This window comes from Myotis myotis, unplaced genomic scaffold (assembly GCF_014108235.1).
Source record: "Myotis myotis isolate mMyoMyo1 unplaced genomic scaffold, mMyoMyo1.p scaffold_m19_p_8, whole genome shotgun sequence".
Classification (NCBI taxonomy): domain Eukaryota; kingdom Metazoa; phylum Chordata; class Mammalia; order Chiroptera; family Vespertilionidae; genus Myotis; species Myotis myotis.
This window is the reverse complement of record NW_023416390.1, coordinates 42,849,595-42,871,076: the sequence shown is the minus strand read 5'-3', so window position 1 is coordinate 42,871,076 and position 21,482 is coordinate 42,849,595. Positions and strand designations below refer to the sequence as shown.

At 54.1% G+C, this 21,482-nt stretch overlaps 2 protein-coding genes across 2 annotated transcripts; one reads left to right on the top strand and one right to left on the bottom strand.

The window, feature by feature from the left end:
• Positions 1 to 2,294: 2,294 nt before the first annotated feature.
• EVX2 (even-skipped homeobox 2) lies at positions 2,295 to 5,922 on the bottom strand. The gene is made up of 3 exons (XM_036318711.1): positions 5,496 to 5,922; positions 4,315 to 4,583; positions 2,295 to 3,017 (listed from the first exon to the last, which is right to left on the bottom strand). Exons 1-3 carry the CDS (start codon positions 5,920 to 5,922, stop codon positions 2,295 to 2,297), a joined length of 1,419 nt encoding a protein of 472 aa, XP_036174604.1.
• An 8,926-nt stretch (positions 5,923 to 14,848) lies between these two features.
• HOXD13 (homeobox D13) lies at positions 14,849 to 17,645 on the top strand. Its single transcript, XM_036320839.1, has 2 exons — positions 14,849 to 15,748; positions 16,492 to 17,645. The coding sequence occupies exons 1-2, from the start codon at positions 14,974 to 14,976 to the stop codon at positions 16,740 to 16,742; spliced, it is 1,026 nt and encodes a 341-aa protein (XP_036176732.1). The 5' UTR covers positions 14,849 to 14,973; the 3' UTR covers positions 16,743 to 17,645.
• The last annotated feature ends 3,837 nt before the right edge of the window (positions 17,646 to 21,482 follow it).

Below are 21,482 nucleotides of genomic sequence, written 5' to 3'. Positions count from 1 at the left end.
CTGATAAAGGGTACCATATTTTGGTTTATTTTATTTAGCCTTAAATTATATATTAATATTTTTAATGTAAACTCGGTAAGAGCTCGTATAATCAATATTTAACATAAGTAGTCTCATCTCTTTAAAGAAAAAAGGAAAAAGTTGAGCTTTAGATCATTGCTATTTCATTGGGAAATTCTCTAATATTTTATGGAAATATTTTAATAGACCTCAGGAGGAAATGTTGTTTCCCCTTGAAATATTTTCCATTTGATGAAAATAATAATTTATCCCGGAAAGTGAATTCTTTCAAAAGCCTCCTGAAAGCCTATTTTTAGAAAATGAATTTTTAAAATCCAGTGTCTTTAAAATAACAAAAATATGTCAGAACACAAATTTGAAATAAATCACAGAAAATAGTGCCAATGGGTATATATGAATGTGTGTGTATATCTCTTACATATGTATATGTTTAAGAGAGCAGATATATATGTATATATATACATACATACATATATACACACACACAAATATGTAGGTAGCATACCTACATTTTAATACACATACCCACTTCACTGGGTCTAAACATGCACTAGCAAGTTATTTTAGGGCTTTAACTCTTCAGAAAAATCTCATTATGTGAGGGGCGAAGTGGCTCTGCGGGGAGCATTATGGAAATATCTGGGCTTGATTTAATGAGGCTGTTCACATTGGTGGAATATCAACTTAACAGAGAAAAGTCTACCCAGGACGTCCAAGTTACCAAAATGAAAATTGGCAATTGAGATGATAAGAACGTGTCTTTCTTCTGCGAAATCACTTCAGGTAACAGAGATAACATTAAATAACATACATTCTATGCACCAAGAACAATGTTTTATGTACCGAGTCTCTTATCCGTCTCTCCTAATGACTTCCCTTAGCGGGTTGTTAGTACTTGACAGCAGGTCTCCGTGCGGGGAACTTTTCTCCAATTCCACATTCAAAGGAGGTCCATCAGAGAGCATGATTGGCAATTTTCGTCATAATCTGCACATTATTAGCATCAAAATTGACGTGGCAGTTAACACTGGTGGGTTTTGATGTGCCTTTCTTCAAGTTCAAGGAAACCCCCTCCAGTAGCCGGAGTTGGCAGAGCGGGTCTCCACAACCCAGCGGCGGCTTTGCAGCGGCGAAGGCGCAATAGACATGCGTGAGAAATATGCCAAGAACCATTTTACCCGAGGAATGAGAAAGCGAAGAACGAAAGGAATGAGGGAGAGAGAGTTCGAACTCAGAAAAGTGTCTAAGGAAATGCTGCAGGAGAACAGCATACATCGAGAGATTCAAGTATTTCCCAGATGAAGTGGAACCCGGTAGCTGAAAAACTGAGCTGAAAACGCTTCTTCCAATACTCCAGGGATCTGTCCATCTCGCCCTCCCCTTCATGCCCCTTTTCTTTCCTGGCCTGGCTGTGGACACCTCATTAGCCATTGCTTTTTGCATAAAATATTCAAGACGCCTCCATCCCAAACCAAAAAAAGAGAACGTGGCGGTGGGCCGAGAGAGAGGAGGCGAGACGCCACCCCTTCCCACCTCGGCTTTGTCCTTCCTGGGGAGGCGGCCGCAGCCCCGCCGGCCGGGCCCCCGCGCGCAGTAAACCATCTCACAACACACACACCCACCGCCGTCCGTGCTGTCCGTCTGCCCTCCCGGCCTCTCCTCAGACCTCCCATCCTTCCGCTCTCCTCGGACAGGGCCCCTAACAAGCTCAGGCTGCGAGGAACGCTGCCACCTACCCTCACCCTCGTTTACAGAAAAGCAAGGATGAGGGGGGAAGAGCAGCCGCAGGAACCTGGAGGGTGACTTTCCCGCCCGCACAGAGCACCAGCGCGCACCATTCCCCCCTCTCTTTGTTGTGGTTCACCGTCGCTGCCCGCCACGTGGCTCGGCCGAAGAACCCGGACCTCGGGGCTTGCAGCGAGCCCCAGGCCCCAGAGGGGTGGTTTGAGGACGAGGGGGTTGTCTTCGGGGAGACCAAGAGCTCGGAACAGAGGCGGGAAGCAGGCCCTGGGCGGCGGAAAACATACTTAGAGAAGGGGAGGCGGCTGGGTAGCAAATACAAAAATAGAAATAATTTGTGGGGGGACGCCCGCCGGGCTTCGCGCCCGTTCTTTCCCCCCAATTCCTGCAGGTTCCCTTCAGCCTCCCGCGCCGGGGCGCCCCCTGCCGGCAGCTTTAGCGGAGGGCAGCGCGCAGAGGGCACGTGGACGCCCAGAGGGCGCGGGGGGCGTGGAGGGGACTCCTGGGCACGGCCCCCGGTGGCGGCGACGTAGTTATCTGGTGAGAGGCGCCTCGTCCCTCTGGTCCGGCGGGCTCACGGCCGTCTTGCTCAGCACAGCCGCTGAGTAGGGCAGGAAGCCGCTCTCGGAGCGCGGCGCCGCGGCGCTGCAGCCGAAGTCTGAGCCCCCCGCGGCCCCCGCGCCGCCGCCGCCGCCCCCGCCGCCGCCGCCGCCGCCCCCCCGCGAGCCTAGGGCCGCGGCGGCGGCGGCGGCGGCAGCCGCGGCCGATTGACTGCTGTGGCAACTGAGGCACGAGCAGGGCGCGGAGCCGCCGCTGGGGGGCGCCCCAGCCGCCGCGGCCGAGGAGGCTGCAGCCGCCGCCGCTGCTGCAGCCGCGGCGGCCGAGGCCGCGCTATTGAGCCCCGCGGCGGCCGCGGGCGTCTGGTAGAGGCCCGGGTGGCGGAAGCTGCACAGCAGCTCGGGCCGCGAGTAGGGGTGCGAGAGGGCGCGGAAAGTGTCCAGCGGGCGGATGGAGGTGGCAAAGGGCGAGGAGGCGGCGGCCGCTGCTCCCGAGGCCGCCGCGGCCGCGGCCGCCGCCGTGACGCCCACGTGCGGGTAGTAGTGCAGCGGCACGTGCGAGTGGAAGGGGTAGGGCAGGCTTCCGGTGGCGGCCGCGTGCGTCATCATGTAGGTGTAGAAGCTGGGGTCGGCCGGGTGCGGCCAGGACATGGCCAGGCGCTGCCGCTTATCCTTCATGCGTCGGTTCTGGAACCACACCTGCGGGGAGAGCCGCAGCGCGGCCCGCGTTAGGGAGCGCCCCGCCCCTCCGGGGCCTCCGAGAGACCTGGCCTGTTCCCCTCCGACCCGACCCAGCGCCCAGTCCCCTGCCCTCCCCGCTGGGACAGAGCGGGTGGCCCAGTGGACCGCGGGGCACACCCTCCTCTACAAAAAGACTCTCCTACGCTGGGTCCGACTGCTGCAGCCCCTCGGGCTTCTGCTCCCTGACTTTCTGCTGCGTTTTCTCGTCCCAAGGCCACCCTCCACTCCGCCCCACCGCTCGCCGGCACCTGGCGCTCAGCCCCAGCATGTGCACCGCCTGGGCAGGGAGGCTGCGGCTGCAGCTTGGGGAAAAGGCCGCCGCTCCCGGTGCCGAGTCCTCTGAGCTACCGGAGCCTGCCCGTGGGGTCACTGGTTCGATTTTGATGTTGAAGGGATGATTTTGTTGGGAACATTTGCCTCTAATGAGTGGTGGGAATAACTTCCTCTTAAACTGGGAAGGGGACTTTTCTACGCCCTCGAAACCCGGTTTCTGATGAAGACATCATCCCCTAACTTAAAGAAAGTCGGAGGAAACGGAAGGGAGATCTCCACACCCCTCCCCTGCCCCGTGGAGTTTCCCGTTTCCTTTTTCCAGAGAGTCGGATCCTCTGTGAAGTATTCACCAAGTCGCCCAACCTCCCGTCTCTCTCTCTCTCTCTCTCTCTCTCTCTCTCTCTCTCTCTCTCTCTCTCTCTCTCTCTCTCGGTCGTATAATAAAACTAGTCACCTAAAATGTGTAAATAAGGACAAGTTCATTGCGTTGTCTCTCCAGGGGGTTGTCCTTTCCTGTTGCCCCCGGCGGGGGGGGGGGGATACTTAGAAATACTTTTTAAAAAACCCAATCGGTTTTTAAAATACAGTATCATTTTCTCTGTGTTGTAACGATTTCTGTGGGAAATTAATGTCCAAGATCAGAAGCAAATGAAAAGTTCCACGTCTGGTTCATACCAGAGGAACAAAACCCAGCCTGCTCCGCCGCCACAGGGGAAATGGAGCCATGGCCATGGGCACCTGGACCCGGGCGAACGGGGGAACGGGCGAACGTCTGCGGCCTCGGCTCCGCCATTCAGGCCCTTCCCAGGTCAGCCAGGCCCACCAACCCTTCGGATTCGGGAAATAAACATGCCGATTCCTTTGGTGACTCTCCCTCGCGGGTTTTCAGGCCCAGCTAAATCTAGCCCCCCAGAAAGGAGACACAAACATCCACCCAGACATCCCCGGGAGGCCAGAGCCAGGCGCGTGCTGGGATTCGTACCTTGATGGTGGTTTCGGGCAGGTTAAGCGCAGCGGCCAGCTCGCACCGGCGGGGCCGTGACACGTAGTTCTCCCGGTAGAACTCCTTCTCCAGGCGCGCGATCTGTTCGCGGGTGAACGCCGTGCGGTAGCGCCGCACCTGATCGGCACCGGAGCCCGAGCTGCCCAGCGCCGCGCCCCCGCCGCCGCCGCCGCCTCCATGCAGGCTGCCGAGGCCGGAGCCCGACGAGGACGTCGTGGTGCCCCCGGCGGATCCGCTCTCCGCGTACCCTGGCAAACGAACGGCCGACAGCGCATGAGTCACTGTAGGGCCACGATCCCCTCGCTGGGGCTGCGCGCAGCTGGGGGAAGCCGCGAGAGCCAGGCGAGGAGCTGCCTGAATTGATGGGGTCTGTCATGCTTACAAATTGCTGCCGTTAATGGAATCAATAAAGTTTGGGGAGCACTTCATAACCAAATAATAACAACTCAATTAGGGTGGTTTTTTAAAAAAAATAATAATTGGAAATTTTCAACTCTGGGAAAATTGGCCAAGGGAAAATGCCCACACCCAGGCGCAGTTTGGGAAGCTCTGGGTTGGCCATGGTCTGGGGACCCCCGGGCAGCTTTCTGTGCGGCCTCTAACCCTTCTTTGACGGTTTTTGGGGTTTCTTTAAAATTTTAAGATTTGAAAGCCAGCAGCCGCTCAAACCGGAACCATGAGGGGGTGGACCTTACTTTTCCACTCTTTTTCTCCCGCTGACCCAAGCGGGTCTCCCAAAGGCGCCCGGCGAGGCTCCCCCCGACTTACTCAGAATGCCCCCTCCACTCGGCCTTGGGAGCTCAGAGCAGAGGAGACCAGTGCAGCCGCTCAGTGCACGCTTCCCTAGCCTAGCGGACTCCGCGGCTGGCTAGGGGTGGGTCGGCGCGCACCGGCTTTAGAGCCGGGCGCAGGAACGTTTTCTCCGGCTCGGGAACCGGGGCAGGCCGTCAGGCGGGCCTGGAGCCTCAGGCCTGCGCCTCTTGGAGACACTCAATGATCAGAGCCCGAGGGCACGGTCTCCCGCAGGCGTCCCGCCCCTGCTAGAGCGGGCAAGCTGCCGCTTGCTGCGGGGGACAGCAAAGGGGCAAAGTCACGGGGAAGGGCAGGCAGCAGCCCCGGAGGAACAGGGAGGATGGGACTGGAGAGCGCGGCGCGATTACCTTTGCCATTGTTTTCCTTAAGCGGCGCGGCGCTGAGGCCGCCGGGGGAGCGCAGAGCGGAGCAGCCCACCTCCACGTCGCTGCTCATATCCGCCTCGGCGGCCGCCTCGGAATAAGGGCCCGGCTTTTTGCGGCCCTCCGCGGCAGAGGCGATTTCGGAGGAGACGGTGCTTTCGCTGCCCGGGTGCTGCAGGTTGAACAAAGTGTCTATTTCGAATTTGCCCTTGGCAGGGAGGTCTCCCAGAGAGCTGTGCAGGGGGGCGGATGGCAGGCGCGGGCTAAGGCGAGCCGGGTGCTGCGAATTTTCCAGGGCCTCGAGTACAGCATTGCCAGCCGAGTCGGACAAATTGGAGAACCTCTTGCCGGCCGTGGGGCTGTGCAGCCCTCTCTCCATCAGAATCATCTCTTTTCTTATTCTTTCCATCATCTCAGCTTTCTGAAAAATGTCACAGTGGTCCGGCTGTCCCGTCCTAATGATGGGCTGCGCCTAGGGCTAATTCTCATTCAGCCCCAGCGAGCGCCTCTAGATATTATTATCTCTTTTGGAGGGAGGCAGAAAAATTGTGGAATGCCAGAGCGAGGGAATGACTGGTCAAAATGACCCATACATCCTTCCGAGCCCAAGATGTCATTCATCAAAAAGTAGCGCTCGCTCGTCATTAAGGTACGAATGACGCCGTTCGAATAATCATTTATTGTAACAGGTTTATAAGCAAATAAATACACGCTCCTGTCAGTGGGTAATGAAGGCAGCTTCGGAGCAGACAAATAGATCCAGGTAGGAGGCTTGAAAAGACAAGAAGTGAGGAGGAAAGCTCCGGTCCTTTGCGCGTTCAGAGCCGGTTCTGCTCGCCCGGGGGTTTGGCCTCGGGGGTGAAATTGACAGTCTGATTAATAGAGCGCTCCGCGGCACATTTCCCCCTTCATTTAGGGGCATCATTACGCTCTCAGTTTGCTGGGTTGCCCCTTAGGTCCTAATCATGCAGCGCCTTCCTCATTTTTCCTCGGACACAGATATGTGTTAAATAATAGATAATGCTTTGATTTTTCCAGAGTAGATCGTCGTAGGGAAGCTTCTTTTTTTTTTTTTAACATTTACAATTGGGAGGGGGTGAGGGGTGGACAAGGGGGAGGATGTAGGAAGAGTTGCGTAAGGAGAAGACCTTGCGCTCCTGTCTGGATTACTTATCTTTTGAATTTCAGAACGAAATATGTCTTTTATTTAACAAATAGGACGCCGACTTCTCTCTCTCCCCCACTTCGCCTCAGCCAGGCTGCTCTTCTCCTTCCCAGGTGAGAGAGAGAGAGAGAGAGAGAGAGAGAGAGAGAGAGAGAGAGAGAGAGAGAGAGAGAGAGAGATCTTGTAGACTTTTGAAAGCAGTTTAGTGCTACGTGGCTGGGGAGGTGCGCTGGGCCCGCGCCTCCAAACGGAAATCATTAGGTCCTCTCTGATTTTTTAACACCGTTTGCAGAGTGAGTTCTGAACTTGAAATCCCAGGGTTTTTGCTTTTATAATCTTGCTGATGGATAGGCTTCTCGCCTACGGGTTTTCCCTGGGGGAAATGAACTCTGCTGGACGATTTCATAGCAGAATTCGACAGCTAACTTAAAACGCAGTCGCGATTTACAGAGCCATATGGGCCGCCCCAAATCCACTTTTTATGTTGCCAGCTTTCCCCTTCCCTCTTCAGATCAAATTGTTTGTGGCTAAGTTGCCTGGTCTCGAGGTCAAATGGGGCCAAGAAGAGGGCCTTTCCCCCACACCGTCCCGCTGCCCTCTCTTCCCTACTCAGCTCTCCTTTTCTCCTTCCTCCCTCCCCCCACCCCGGCCCCTTACCTGCCGCCCCGGGTATTCCCCGCGCTGCCTCCCGGCGCGGAGAGTCGCGGGCCAGCCTTGCTGCTGCTCCTCGCCGCCTGGGCTCGGCGGCTGAGCCTCTTGGCGATGACTTTGATGGTCATAATGACGCCGGCGGCAACCATTTTTACGAAGATCAATCTTTACTCAAGGCCCTTGCACGGCTCCTCCCGCGCTTACACCCCACCCTGCCCGGACCCCAGATGCACTGTGCGGGTCCGCCCGCCAGCAGCCCACAGGGAGAGAGACCCACGGCCAAGGCGGGGTGAGCGAGGACAGGGATGGGGCGCCGAGGTCAGCCTGTGCGCTTCCGAAGAGGCCGAAAGACCCGGGCAGTCTGGGCGCCGGGCGCGGGTCCTGCGTTCCCCGCCTCAGCACCAAACCATACCCCAACCCAGGCCCCCCCTTTCCTCCCTGCCGCCACACCCAGCACATCGGGGTGTGCGAGGGGCAAATCCGGGATCTATTTGTCCATCTCTGTGTTGGCGCTTTCCTTTTAACCTTGGCCCCGTTGGGGGCGCGTCAGGAATGTAAGGGGAGGCGAGGTGTGAAGTATATTTATATACATTTATATACGTAGTCAATGCCAAAAGTTTCTCTCCTTTCCCCTTGGCGCCAACTTACTGCAACGACGCGAGCCTTGCTTAGAAAATCAATTCCACCTCTTTAAGGAAATAAATGGAGTTCTCCCCCAAGGTGAGAACTGGAAAGCTGGATAGGCGTTGTGGCTGGGGAGGTCGGGGTGGGGGGACGCGGAGCAGACTTGGGGTATTCAGAGGACTTGACTCGGAGGCACCTCCGCCCCTGCCTCAGAGGCCGCCGGCTCAGAAAACTGCCAGCCCTTCCCAGCCGGCGTTCCGGGTCAGGGCTCAGCCTCGCCGGGCCCCCACCTCTCCCTCCCTGCTCCCCAGTCCGAGCGCCCAGCTCCACCACTCGGGGCGGGCCGTGCCCAGCGGAGGGGAGGAGGGGAGCCGCTGAGCAGGAAACTGGAAAGGGTACCCCTCTCCCAGCCCCACTTGCTTTGGGGACTAAATGGGACACCTCAGTCCAGGCTCGGGTTCGTGGTGGGGACGGGGGACCAAGGGCCTGGCTGGGAGAGGAGGGAGACAGATGCGAGGGGGGGGGGGGGCGACGGGGAGGGGGGGCGGAGGCGCGACCAGGGCGGAAATCGCGGATGCCTTTATTGCTGTCGTTTGGCGCCCCCATCTGTTTTCCTCGAGGTTTTGGCGGCTGTGAGTCGCTTTCAATCCCAGAAGCCACGGCTGAGTTGTGCGATGCGTACACTGACCCTTCTACCTGCCCCCAGCCAGCGGGTCCCCCACTGCCTCCCGTCCTCTGGGACCCCTCACCTCAGGGCCTAATGTCTGCGCCAAATCTACCTCGGTCTATTGAAAAAGGGGAAACACCATTTCGCGGTCACACTTTGGTTCATTAGGGTTCTGAAAACTGTATCGCACTTTTTTTTAAAAAAGATATATTTTATTGATTTTTTACAGAGAGGAAGGGAGAGGGATAGAGAGTTAGAAACATCGATCAGCTGCCCCCTGCACACTCCCCACTGGGGATGTGCCCGCAACCAAGGTACATGCCCTTGACCGGAATCGAACCTGGGACCCTTGAGTCCGCAGGCCGACGCTCTATCCGCTGAGCCAAACCGGTCAGGGATCTATCGCACCTTTTAAATAACACTAACATTTTGCATTTCGGCCCGTGCATTATGACAAGTACATGTCAGGGACACTGCTCACCGTGGAAGGCGCCTATTATTTTTCACTAAACTGCGTTTAGCAGACAAGGTTTCACAGGAGGCAGTGAAGATTCCTTTACAATGTTTCATGCCCCTTCGTTTATTTAGATTCCACACCCACAAGTAATAGTAACATTGGCCAACTTCTAGGTAGCTTTTACTCTGAAAGCACAAGTGCTTTTTACATCTATCATCTCCCCTACACCTCACAGCAACCCTAGAAATCAATTGTGTTATTTATTACCCCTTTCTCAGAGGTGAGAAGCCTTCCGCACAGAGAGGGTGGGGGATTTGCTCCTGATGTGAACTTACCTTGGATAATATCCACGTTATAAGGTATACAAACTCTGGGCAGCGTTTTTTGGTTGGGTTTCTCGTTTTGCATGTATCTCCTTTAAATCCAGGCCTACCTCCCAGACGTTGAGCCTGTGTATGCCGGGTAGGTAGTGAGAAGATTAACATTCTGATGGCGTTTATTAATGAAATGCCCAACCCTTGCACTTCTCCCAGAAAATCGGCTGAAACTGGAAGTGGGCTTTGTCAAGTGTCCCCACTTTTTAAAGACATAACTTTAGGGCTATCACAGCCTCCTACCAACGTACAGGCCTCAATAAAACAAGACAAGGATCCACTCCATGTCCTCACGCTTTGACAGGAACTTCTAATGCGTATTGAGGGTGAAGGTGCAGAAAGGATTTTCTCCAAATGGATTGAAAAGCAATTTTTGCTCAAAAGGAGGAATTTCAGGAAAGAGGCCTAATTTGAGGGACGGGTAGGCCTTCAGACCAAATATTTGTTTCTTGCGGAGCGGAGCGGCAGGTTCTCCACTTGGGGTCGATTGAAGATAATAAAAACTTGTCCGCGCTGCTGGAGAAGAGGGGAGGGCACCCCCGGACCACGGGGCACAAATCCCACTGCCGCTTTGGGCTGCAAGCTCGCTGGGCGCGGGATGTGAGGGAGCAGCTGTCTGGTTAGAGCCTGAGCTGCGAACCCCGGGCACATTTTCCTTAGGCTGAGCGAGTTCCCCACGGCTTGGAGGTTTCGGTTTATGAGGGAAGACGCTGGTTTGGGGAATCCAGGCCTGACTCGGACTGGCAACTTTTTGCGGCCATCCCTGGCAAGTCAGCCTTGAGTTTCTGCCTCTCTCGGGTCTTTCTGGCTGCTTCTATTTTCCTCCTTCTTCCCCCTAGAATCCCGCACCCCACCTGAGGGGAGGATGGAGGAGTACTTTCTCCATGAACTCTGGGGCTACCTAGGCACACTGCCTGCCTGAAACTTGTGCGCCCGGAGACGTGACAGGAAAACTTGCAGGGACATCTAGCGCCAGGCCTGGGGAACTGCGCGCCGCCGGTCCGGGAAGCGAAGCCTGACCGCTTGTCCCTTCTCCTCCCTCCCTGCGCCCCCCAACTCCACCTCACCCCGCGCCCCTTGGTCCTCAGGCATTTCCCTAACCTTCATCCCGTGGCGGTGCCGCTGACCACACCACACGTGCATTTCTGGTAGACAGCGGAATGGGGGAGGGGGAGGAAAGAGGAGAGAGAGAGGGAGGGAGGGAGGGAGGGAGGGAGGGAGGGAGGGAGAGAGAGAGAGAGAGAGAGAGAGAGAGAGAGAGAGAGAGAGAGAGAGAGAGAGAGAGAGATTCTCTGTCATCCAAAAGGGCCGACAGAGTTTGCACTTTCTGGACTCCAGTTAACAATAATATTGCTAGACAAGTGTGTTCGGAGGACAATCCCACACCTTGAGATGTGGACAAAGCAGCAGAAAATTGCTGCGGTCCCAGCTTTTGTCTTGCCAAAAAAGCAAAAGTAACCCAGGTTCCCAATTCTGGTCCCACCCTCTGGCGCCCCCTCCTCAAGGAGGTGAGTGCTTCTCTGAGAGGGATGATGCTCCCAGAGTTTAATTCCCACAGGAAATGGAGGGTTCCCTCCATCCCCAACAGGGCCAGCTGCCCTGTGGGAGGCAAACCTGGTCTCACCAAAATGTGCTTTGGGTTTGGAGGGGGTTTTCTTAGTTGCAAACAATTTACATTAAATAAATTCTAATTCTGTTGTTAAACCCAAATGGAATACGTCTCAGATCTAAAAAGTGCTCAACGCAGGATTCCACTGTCTGGCTTTTGCTAGAGACCCTTTTCTTCACCCTTGGTTTGTTGTTGTTGTTGTTTAAATTCCTTTGGATATTTCCAGCCTGAGTGAAACTGGGTATTGTCTACAGAGGGAAAATTAGTTCCAAAGTTGTCAGGGCACAGACTTGGTTAAGAACACTGTCCAGCCACACTCACTGGGTTTAAGACTTTACGTTGGAATTAAGACTCTGTTTCTACACTGAATTTTTGGCATCTTACAAGTTAATTAGGAGGGTGTCCCACTCTGACAGGACTTGATCATTGTTGCCGTAGCGCTAATGGTCACAGATTATGTGGTTAATCGATAGCTCACTGCTGTCGTGGCATGCAGAGGAACTTACATTCGTCCATAAATCTAAATCACAGCCTGCACCTACCTGCTCCCCACCCAAGGACAGGGACACGGTTTGAAAGATCATCTACAAGGAGGAAAAAAAAGAATGCTACTTCAATATTTCAGAACATGACTGATTCCCAAAAAGGGTGTTTGTGGAAGGAAAGAAGGAAGGGGAGTAAGTGATGAGAGGAGAGGGCAGAGTTAATCCGACTTTTTCTCTCCCTGGCAGAGTGGGACTTTGGACAATGAGGGGCTACGCCGAGTTTCTCCCCAAAATCAGGAAAAGTGGCAACACTGATTTCACTGAATAACACATCGGTGTTTGGACACATTTATGGCCGCAAAAGATTTTCATTTAACAAAGACTATTTATTTCTGTTGTTAAAGCCCCAACTAATACACCCACACACAGTCTGTACTCCTGGCCAGTTTAAGAAAATTATTCCTATTAACTTTAAACCTGAGATCAGCTTGGACATAGGGTATACAAGCTAAATGAAATGTTTCTGCAAATTCAGCCTCAAAATTCCTTCCCTAACTACCACCCCCTGCTTGTAAACTCTGTGTCTTATTGGTTCATAAAAAGAGCAGCCCTGACTTGGTCTGGTACTCAACCACAGCCCTATAATCCAATAGCAGCAGCTGACCTGGGGTGCTGGGTTTAGGGGCCCTCATAGGGTCCAGTCAGAGACACTTGCCTGTGGGGAATGCCTCTCCTAGGATGTAAGGCTACACTGGAGGCAAGGGCAGTAGTAGCAGGATAGCAAGAGGCAATGCTCTTTATTGTTCAAAGTCTCCCTGGTCTCTGAACACTCTCAAGATTCGTCAGAGAAACCCCAAGTCCTGCAGGAGACCCAGAGGGCAACTGGAGGCAGGGCCACCACTGAGGACTGTCTTTCAACCAGGGCATTCATCCAGACTTTCTTTCCAGTCCTGCAGAGCTTAACTTGCTGCATAGGAAATTCAGCCAAAAGTGAAGTGTGGTCTGAAAACAGCCAACCTTGACAAGTTCTTGCTTCCTATTTTAATATCACTTTCTTCATTCTTTAGCATATAATCAGTTTTTAAGATGTATTTGTCAGATAGAAAATCACACAGATGTCCCAGAGTACAAAATCACAGGGATATTTAGTTTTAAGAGACTGAAAGTTCATTGGTTCCAATTATGTCTTAGAAATATTTCAACACATTTGTGTGTGTGGTTTTTTTGTTTTTTGTTTTTTTGAGGTCACAGAAAAAAAATTCTAAGTATCTTTGTCTTCTCTCTCTCTGAGAAAAAAAAGAAAGGGAGACAAAGGGGAAAGTAAGAGTATTTCAGAATAGCATCCCAAGATTGGTTTGTTGGGTAAAGAGAACCTAGCCATACTCTTCTAAAAAGTCAGTCACTGTCACCTAACCCTGACTGGCATTTTCTTTAACGCCGGTGCAGCTTCCATTGCTAACTTTTGCATTCTCTCAAAATTGTTTTCATCAGCAAATTCCTATTCCCTATGATTTTTTGCAAAGGCTTAGGCTCCTCCTGTCTCAATTTGATCAAGAACATGTCCAGGACTTCAAAAAGGTCAAATTCTCCCGCTTTTCCTTCCCAGCACCCCTCTCATAACTTTCCCCTTTATTTGAGCCTTTTATGGTTACTGGGTTTTGCATGTCAACACTCCCAACACCAGCAGCCCACCCTGCAGTGCCAGGCCAGGCCCAGGAGGGCTCTCTTACTCTGCCCCAGTAAAAGGCCCCTGCTCTGGTATTCTGCCCCGTCCAGATTCTGTCTGGGATCCAGGAACAGCAGGTCTAGGTGACAGGCTGGCTTCACCAATCACAGGCTCAAGGGGAGTGATTTTCTTGGAGATGGGCTGGCCTGGGGAGTTGATACTAAGAACTCAAATGGACTCATTCAGAGGGCTCCTACACCCACCCCAGAATCCTCAGCTATTCGCATGTCTGTCCTAAAGTGGAACCTTAGAGTCACTGAAAGACTCACTGTTAATGATTGAGATGGAGGAGGGTGGACTGGGGCTCAATGGCTGAAGACTGGCACAAAGGGATGAGGAGGGGTCAGGGCTGTGATTCCTGGCACACTCACAGGGCTGCCGGCAGCCCACTCTAACCCCTCGAAGTCAGAACCAGTTGCTCTGGGCTGCTTCTATCACCAGCCCCAACTTTGCTTGGGGGGCGGGGGGTGGGGGAACACACCCGCCCTCTTAATTTGCTCCTCTTAGGTCTCTGCAGTTGGCAGCTAGGAAAAGAAAGCGAAACAAAGGTTCCTGGGAAAGTGAAGTTTTCAATTAATTGGTGTGAGTGACGGGAGGGGGCGGCGCGGGGAGGGGGGGGGGGCGGTGGCTGCAAAATGCCAGAGACCGGTTGGCTGCAGACGAGGCGCTTAGCTTTTGCGCCCAGCGGCAAAGTGGCGTTCGCCTGGAGCTCTCAATTAAAAGTTGTGGGGGAGGCTGCGCCAGGCCTGGGGAGTCCAGCTCGGGGGATGACTCCCGGCTGGCCCGAGTGTAGAGGCGAATAGCGTGGACCAGGCACGGACTTTTCTCGCTGGGGCAGATGGTGTGCTGGACTTATTTGTAAGTCTCTGCGTTTGGCCCCATGGGCGCTTTGTGAGCATTTCCAGGCGGACAACGTGTGTAAGTAGAGTCTGCTCCAATCGGTCTTAGTTCGGAGGATCCGCTAAGATCATATGCGTGAAACGCCTTTGCCCCCCTAGCAAGGCTGTGAAAATTAGCTCTCTCGGGTTTAGGGTCTAGGTCAGCGAATCCGAGTAATTAAGCAACAGGATGAAAAATCGGTCTGTTTTCACATCATTCTGACCATCTCTGTCGTTCCCCTTCATTTAGTTGTGCAACTCGGGAGCCAAGGAGAGGTGGCAAAAGCAGCCTTAGCGGAGACAAGGCGCAGGCCTCAGAGCCCGCCTCAGTCGCAAACAGGGCCTAGGATGGTTGGTCGCGCAATCAGCTCGTGGGGGTGGCTGCGGCGCAAACGCCAGGGTCCCCGGGAGGGCGGGAAGGAGAGGTGGGCTGCTCAAGGGGCTGGGGAGGGGTGGGGGCCGGGGTGGGTGGGTCCAGAGGGGCGCGGGCCTGGAGCCAGGCTCTCCCGCGCCCCCACCCTCACGTGGCCCCGTGCAGCCAATGGCACGGCCCCGAGCTGGAGCCCTCGGGGAGGGAGGCGGCCCCCCGACCGTCCCAGGCCCCCTCCCAACCTGAACTTCGTTTTTATAAACGTCCCGCGATGAGCTAACCTGTTGGAGGGCGGGCAGGCGGGCGGGAGGCGGGAGGCTTGCAGTGGGAGAGAGGGCGAGAGGAAGAGGGCGGGAGCGCGAGAAGGAGAGAGAAAGGAGAGGAGGGAGGAGGCGCGCTGCGCCATGGTGTCCTGCGCGGGGCCGGGGCCAGGGCCAGGGCCGGGCCAGGCCGGGCCATGAGCCGCGCCGGGAGCTGGGACATGGACGGGTTGCGGGCAGACGGCGGGGCCGCCGGGGCGGCCCCGGCCTCCTCTTCCTCCTCCTCCTCCGTGGCGGCAGCGGCGCCCGGCCAGTGTCGCGGCTTCCTCTCGGCGCCAGTGTTCGCCGGGACGCACTCCGGGCGCGCGGCGGCGGCGGCGGCGGCAGCGGCTGCTGCGGCGGCGGCGGCGTCTGGCTTCGCCTACCCTGGGACCTCTGAGCGCGCGGGCTCCGCCTCGTCGTCGTCCTCTTCGGCTGTGGTCTCAGCGCGCCCGGAGGCTCCCTCGGCCAAAGAGTGCCCTGCGCCCGGGGCGGCCGCTGCAGCGCCCCCGGGCGCCCCGGCTCTGGGCTACGGCTACCACTTCGGCAACGGCTACTATAGCTGCCGCATGTCGCACGGTATGGGCTTACAGCAGAATGCTCTCAAGTCGTCGCCGCACTCCTCGCTGGGAGGATTCCCGGTGGAGAAGTACATGGACGTGTCGGGCCTGGCAAGCAGCAGCGTACCGGCCAACGAGGTGCCGGCGCGAGCCAAGGAGGTGTCCTTCTACCAGGGCTACACGAGCCCCTACCAGCACGTGCCTGGCTACATCGACATGGTGTCTACCTTCGGCTCCGGGGAGCCTCGGCACGAGGCGTACATCTCCATGGAGGGCTACCAGTCCTGGACGCTGGCCAACGGGTGGAACAGCCAGGTGTACTGCGCCAAGGACCAGCCACAGGGCTCCCACTTTTGGAAATCATCCTTTCCAGGTAAGGACCCTGGGGGAGCAGGGGGAATGGAGGGAGGACAGGAGGGAGGGAAAGAAGGAAAAGAAAGGACTTGAAGCGCATGCCCCTACTTGGGAGTGGGCGCCTGTCCTTGCCCAACCAGGGTTAACCCAGCTAGTGTGAAATCTGTAAATTCCTCCTTGGATTTAAACTCTCTCACAACCCTTTTCACTTTATGTACGAATACAGGCCTTTTTTTTCTCCTAAAGTTGAACGTCTTTGCGTGCCCTTTGCTCAATCGGGGCCGCGGTTCCCCTTCCCCAAAGAGGTGTCACAGAGTTGCGCCCTACTTTTCAAGGACATGAATGCCCCAGAGTAACCACTAAAGCTCACAAGTTTCAAACACAGGAACACAAGAAATCGAAGCCTGGACAAACAGCCTGCATTTTTTTAAAAGTCAGTGTATGGTTTGTATGTGCGTAACCGGTATTTGCTGAAACTGTCCTTATGAACATCCCCAATAACCACGCCATAAAAAAATCGCAGGCTTGTTAAGATGCCGGTTTGAGAAACCATGAAGATCCATCAAATAGGCCTTCACTTTGAAGTGTAAATAATCTTTCTTTAATAACATGTAAATAATGTCTGTGTAAATAATAATAAAATGTAAACAGCCTGGCTTTCTTTAGTCCCTTTAGCCCCTCCAAACACATACACACACAGTCCCCAACTAGGTACTGTAGATATTCTGGTCTAATTTTTCCCGTGCTATTTTTTTATACCAGGGGATGTGGCTCTAAATCAGCCAGACATGTGTGTCTACCGTCGTGGGAGGAAGAAGAGGGTGCCCTACACCAAACTGCAGCTCAAAGAACTGGAGAACGAGTATGCCATTAACAAGTTCATTAACAAGGACAAGAGGCGGCGGATCTCGGCTGCCACGAACCTATCCGAAAGACAAGTGACCATTTGGTTTCAGAACCGGAGAGTGAAAGACAAGAAAATCGTCTCCAAGCTCAAAGATACTGTTTCCTGATGTGGGCCAGATTGGCCACAGAGGGTTTAAATGCTTTCCGTTGTCTCCAAAAGACCTTTGGAAAGACTTGAATATGTATTTAATTCCCTCCACCCCCCTGCCAGTAATGGCACATTTTGTGAATTGTTTTTCTCTCTTCCCCTTATCTTGCTCTAAAACTTTTTGCTATCCAACCTGACTTTGTAGTTCTGTTTCTGTTTCTTACTTGTTTATTATTGATTTTGTTCTTTTCTAGGTTTGTTTTTTATGACTTTTTAATGTTCTGTTTCTCCCTCCAGGCCAGTATAAAGGACTTGAAGTATTTTTGAGTACCCTTCCCCGCCCCAATGAATTTCAGAAGTGACATTCTGATTTTAGGGATTTATTTTTTTAAAATCACTTTAAATGCCTGTTTCCAGCACTGATTATCTTCATAATCCATTAGTGCAAAAAGTTTGTAGTCATTCATATCCTGTGACTGGGTAATTGAATAATTACCTCTCAGCAATTGCCCTGAAGCAAGTGAAAACAGCTCTGGGCAGGCAGTGCTCTAGGGTCACTGGGAATGTCTAAAGAGAGGAGGCTGGAGGTACTGTGATGGCTTCAAAAGCCACCTTATTAAATAGAGTTTGTACTGATATTGGGATGAAGACAATCTATTCGACTTTGGGTCTTTCACTTGCTGTTGTAGTTGTATGTGTTTAATACACCTTGTAGACATGTGCTTTGATAATCTTTAATTTGAAAATAATGTGTCCTCGTGGATGCCTTTATTACTCCAGCTCTAGATGCAAATATTTCAATGGCTGCAATTGTCAGAGGTATCTAAATGTGGATGACCTAAATGCAACCCTCTCCTTGGCTTCCAGTCTATGGGACTAGAATTGAGGCCATCTCCTCCATCCCCAGAAAAAAAAAAAAAAAGGCTAAATTAATATGACCATGAGTGGGAATCTTTACCCAGAACCCACTGAAGAATTTGACTATCTGAACAAATGTATTGGGCCTCTCTCAGAGCTATAAAACATCTAACAAATGCAAAAATTGTGGAGCTCTAAGGTTCAAGAAGAAGAAGAAAAAAAGATGTTTCTGAAAGTGATAACTACTTTTAAAGTGCTTCATATTTATGTGACTGAGAGATTATTTTTGTAGATGAAATGTCTGTGAGCTGGGATACATGAGCAGTGCTTCAGGCATTTAAATATCACTTTTTACTCCTAGGGAGATGCAAATAAACAGAACTCTCTTATTTCCTCTGAGTCTTTATACATTTGTTTTCTTTCCCAAGCTTATGTTGCCTCTAGAAACTATTCTTATTTATTATAAAATTTTGTTATCCAAAACACTATGATGTTTCCTATGGGTGATGAACACTCAACACCATCTCTGGAAACCCCCTCCTCCCCACTTCTGCCACTCCTCCCACTTCCCATGGCTTTAACATAAACAGTGATGACTTTAAATGAGGATATAACTTGTGGTGTCTAAAATGATATTTTTTTACCAGACCACCTCAAAAACATCTCCAATAAAATTTTACTTCTCTGTGAACATTATCAGTTTATTCACACAGTTTGACTTTTAAAATCAATACGCATGTGCCCGGGTACAGAAAAACATGCTCACTTGGAGGTTTTCTTCTCAGAAAGGCTGTTATAAATATCTGTCTACTCTAGGAAGGTCTTGAAATTAGACATACCCATATTTGGCCATTGAAAAGGAAACATTTCAGCTTTTGCCTTATCGCCTTCTCTCAGCTGCCTGCACACAGCAGTTGAGGACTGAAACCATAATTATACACCCTAAACCTCTGGACCCAAATTTTTAGGCATTGAGAACTTTCCCTTTGCCTCTCAGGGAAGTGGCCCTTGAGGAATGGGGTGCCTCTTCACTGTTAACACCCAGGCACAATCAGTTTAGTGGTTGCTAACTTTTTGGAATGTAAGCTCGATACAGATGTTTAAAACCTCACACAGTATGTAAACTCTTCTGGTGGGAGGGCTCCTTTAGGGATCTGCCAGAGAAAGCGCAGAGAGCTGAGGTTCCAAGCTACTTTCGTTTTCTCTGGCACTGCTTGATTTCGCTCATATCTTGCAACTAATTGTGGGGTGGTCAACTTGGTTTAAATAATGAGTCTCTCTCTCTCTCTCTCTCTCTCTCTCTCTCTCTCTCTCTCTCACACACACACACACACACACACACACACACACACACACTGAGGGAGGAGGAGGGGGACCACGATTCAATCTCTGGAGAAGAAAGAACCCCTGAAAATGGGGCCACAACATGCCCGACCTTCCACTTTGGGGAGAATTACTGACATTTTCTGTTTTTCTCATAAGAGGTGTTTTCATCCGAAACGGGCCTGTTTTCCCTTCTCCATCGTCGTTCTCCTCACCTTCTTTTTTGTAACTTCCAGATTCAGGGGCCCGTACTCCATTTCCTGGGTCCATTTCTCAGGTTTCCTGTAAGAATGAGTGGATGCGGGGGGATTGCCTCGAGGTTTTCCTTTCATCTGTAGTTTCCCTCCGCCTAAGAGAATGGGAGGTTTGCTGAAGATTAAAACTGCGCTTAAACGCTCTCCCGGCGGAATTTGAATTGACGGCTAAATCAATAACAGATGAAGACTTGGTTATTTATATGAATTCCTTTTATATTCCGAAGGGAGGAGGGAGGAGAGGAGCCGGTCGGTGGGCTAAGTGTAGGAAAGGAGGCCCGCGGGACGCCGCGAAGCGCTGGGAGCTTCGGGGAGAGGCCTTGCCCCCGGATGCAGACGGAGAGGCCCCACGGAGAGCGCCCCCGAAACCCGGCAGGTCCCGAGCGCCACGGTGGAGGATCGAGGCCGCGCGACTGCGCGTGGTTCGAGAGGCGAAGGAGGCTGTGGAGCCGGGACACGCGCCCGACAAAGGGGCGGCGGCGGCGCTTGCCCGTGCCGGCAGCCCGCGGAGTCCCTCTGGCTTCGCGGTCCCGGCCAGCCCGGCCGCCACGGCGGTGCGCGGTGACTGCACCGGCTGGAGACGCCCGGCCGGCTGCGCCGCCCTTCACTGTTGATCTTGACCGTGCGGCGGCGCCTCGCCAGGCGTGGAGCTCGCTCGCCATCTCCTGGGCAGTTGGCGGCATTGGCGGAGCTCGCCGTGTAACTCCACGGCCCCATTTCCTTTCCCATTCTCCAGTTTACCCGCGGAGCTCCTGCCTCCTCCCCCGCGCCGCCCGCCTGCCCTGCACCCAGCTCCCGGCTCCACGCATACAGCTTTGCCTGCGGGCCCTCGGAAATCCTAAACTCAGGAGATGAGGTGGGGCGGCTGAGCCGAGGAGAAGGAAGAATCTAGTTGTTCTAGTCTTTTCTGTGTCTCACTTAGTTCTTTTCTATCTTTTTTTTTTGGGGGGGGGGGCAAACCGTAGCTGTGTGATTGCTAAGTGTTGGGGGAGACTTGGAAATACCGGAATCTCTGTTTACTGAGATGGAAGGAGAGGAGACGGCAGGGACCCCTGGAGCTGGAGCTTTCGAGCCTGGGGAGGCTGTAGCCCCTCAAAAACGGGGCGGGTTTCCAAAAATGAGCGCCTGGGTCCCCTAAATCCCTAGGAACTGAGGTTGCAGCTTGTGTCTGCCCCCTCCCCCCTCCGCATCATGAAAGGACGGGGAGTGGAGTGCGTTTCAGTGTCTGAGCTCCTAAGGAAACCGACAGTCTGAGGAGCCCCCGACTTGCCCACCCCCACCCCCTACCCCCGCCCTAGAGCGGGAGGAAGAGGCCGATTGCGTTCCCCAGAGCCGCCCAATTGGTCGCCATAACTCACACAATAAAGTCGCAGCGCGGTGGTCAGCGGTGCCCTCCGGCGGCGCCTGTGTGGTCTCGGTGCCGAGCTGGCGGCCTAACCAATTCCAGCTTGGCTCGGGCACCGCGAGGCGGGCTGCAGGCTGGGGCGGGCTGCAGCCACGGGGTCGCTGGGGGTCTTGGGGCCGGAGGCAGGAGAGGAGGACCCCTAGCCCTCTGACCAGACTAGACCCAGGGCGGGCTGCGGGGGCCGCCACGGGCTCCGGGCGGTGGAGCGCTGCCCCGCCCACCTCCGCGTTGGCTGGTCCCCGGAACCCGCCGGCCTCCCGAGCCCCCGGAGGCGCTGCGCGGAGGGCGGCTGCTAGCCCTCTTCCTCCGCGGGCCCCGCTGTTCCTGGCCCATAGCTCTGGCTCCGCTCTCCTTCCTCACCAGGTTGGGGAGCTCGGCCTGCTCTGCCCGCCACAGAGGGATAAACACCTTGGACTTCTGCTTTGCAGGATGTAGTCGCCAAGGTGACTCCTTGCGGTAAAAGGAATGTAGCCTTGGCCAATCCAGCTGCCCCGCCAGGGCCTCCTCCGGAGCAGAGGGCTTGGCCGTGAGGAAGCACCCAGGATTGGTGTGAAGCTTCCTTCCTGGGCGCCAGAGTCGGGAGCGTCTGTGATGCCCTTCTCCATCATCAGAACTCTGGGACTGTGCCTGCAGCCCGGCCCCCGAACTCGGGCAGTGCGTGGCTCTCCGCTGCCAGGTCACCGGTGAAGAGTCCTCTCCAGGGAGACCGGACGGACGGACGGGGAGGAACGGGTTGGGAGTAGCATGGCTTAGGCCTAGGGAGAGAGCTGGTGGCCGCCCCAGACCACAGGATCTTCCGACAAGCCGAGAGTCACCGGGTACTGGAAAAGGCCTCGGCTGCAGCTTAAAGCTGGGAGAAGCAAGCCTGGCCCAGGTAAGCGGAGGAAACGGGAGTGCAAAGCCAATCAAGACCAAGAAG

Coding starts and splice junctions, on each gene's coding strand:
- EVX2 (XM_036318711.1), bottom strand. CDS start 5,922: ATGATGGAAAGAATAAGAAAAGAGATGATTCTGATGGAGAGAGGGCTG. Junction 4,584..5,495: donor TAAGGAAAACAATGGCAAAG/GTAATCGCGCCG, acceptor TTCGTTTGCCAG/GGTACGCGGAGAGCGGATCC. Junction 3,018..4,314: donor TGCCCGAAACCACCATCAAG/GTACGAATCCCA, acceptor CTCTCCCCGCAG/GTGTGGTTCCAGAACCGACG.
- HOXD13 (XM_036320839.1), top strand. CDS start 14,974: ATGAGCCGCGCCGGGAGCTGGGACATGGACGGGTTGCGGGCAGACGGC. Junction 15,749..16,491: donor TTGGAAATCATCCTTTCCAG/GTAAGGACCCTG, acceptor TTTTTATACCAG/GGGATGTGGCTCTAAATCAG.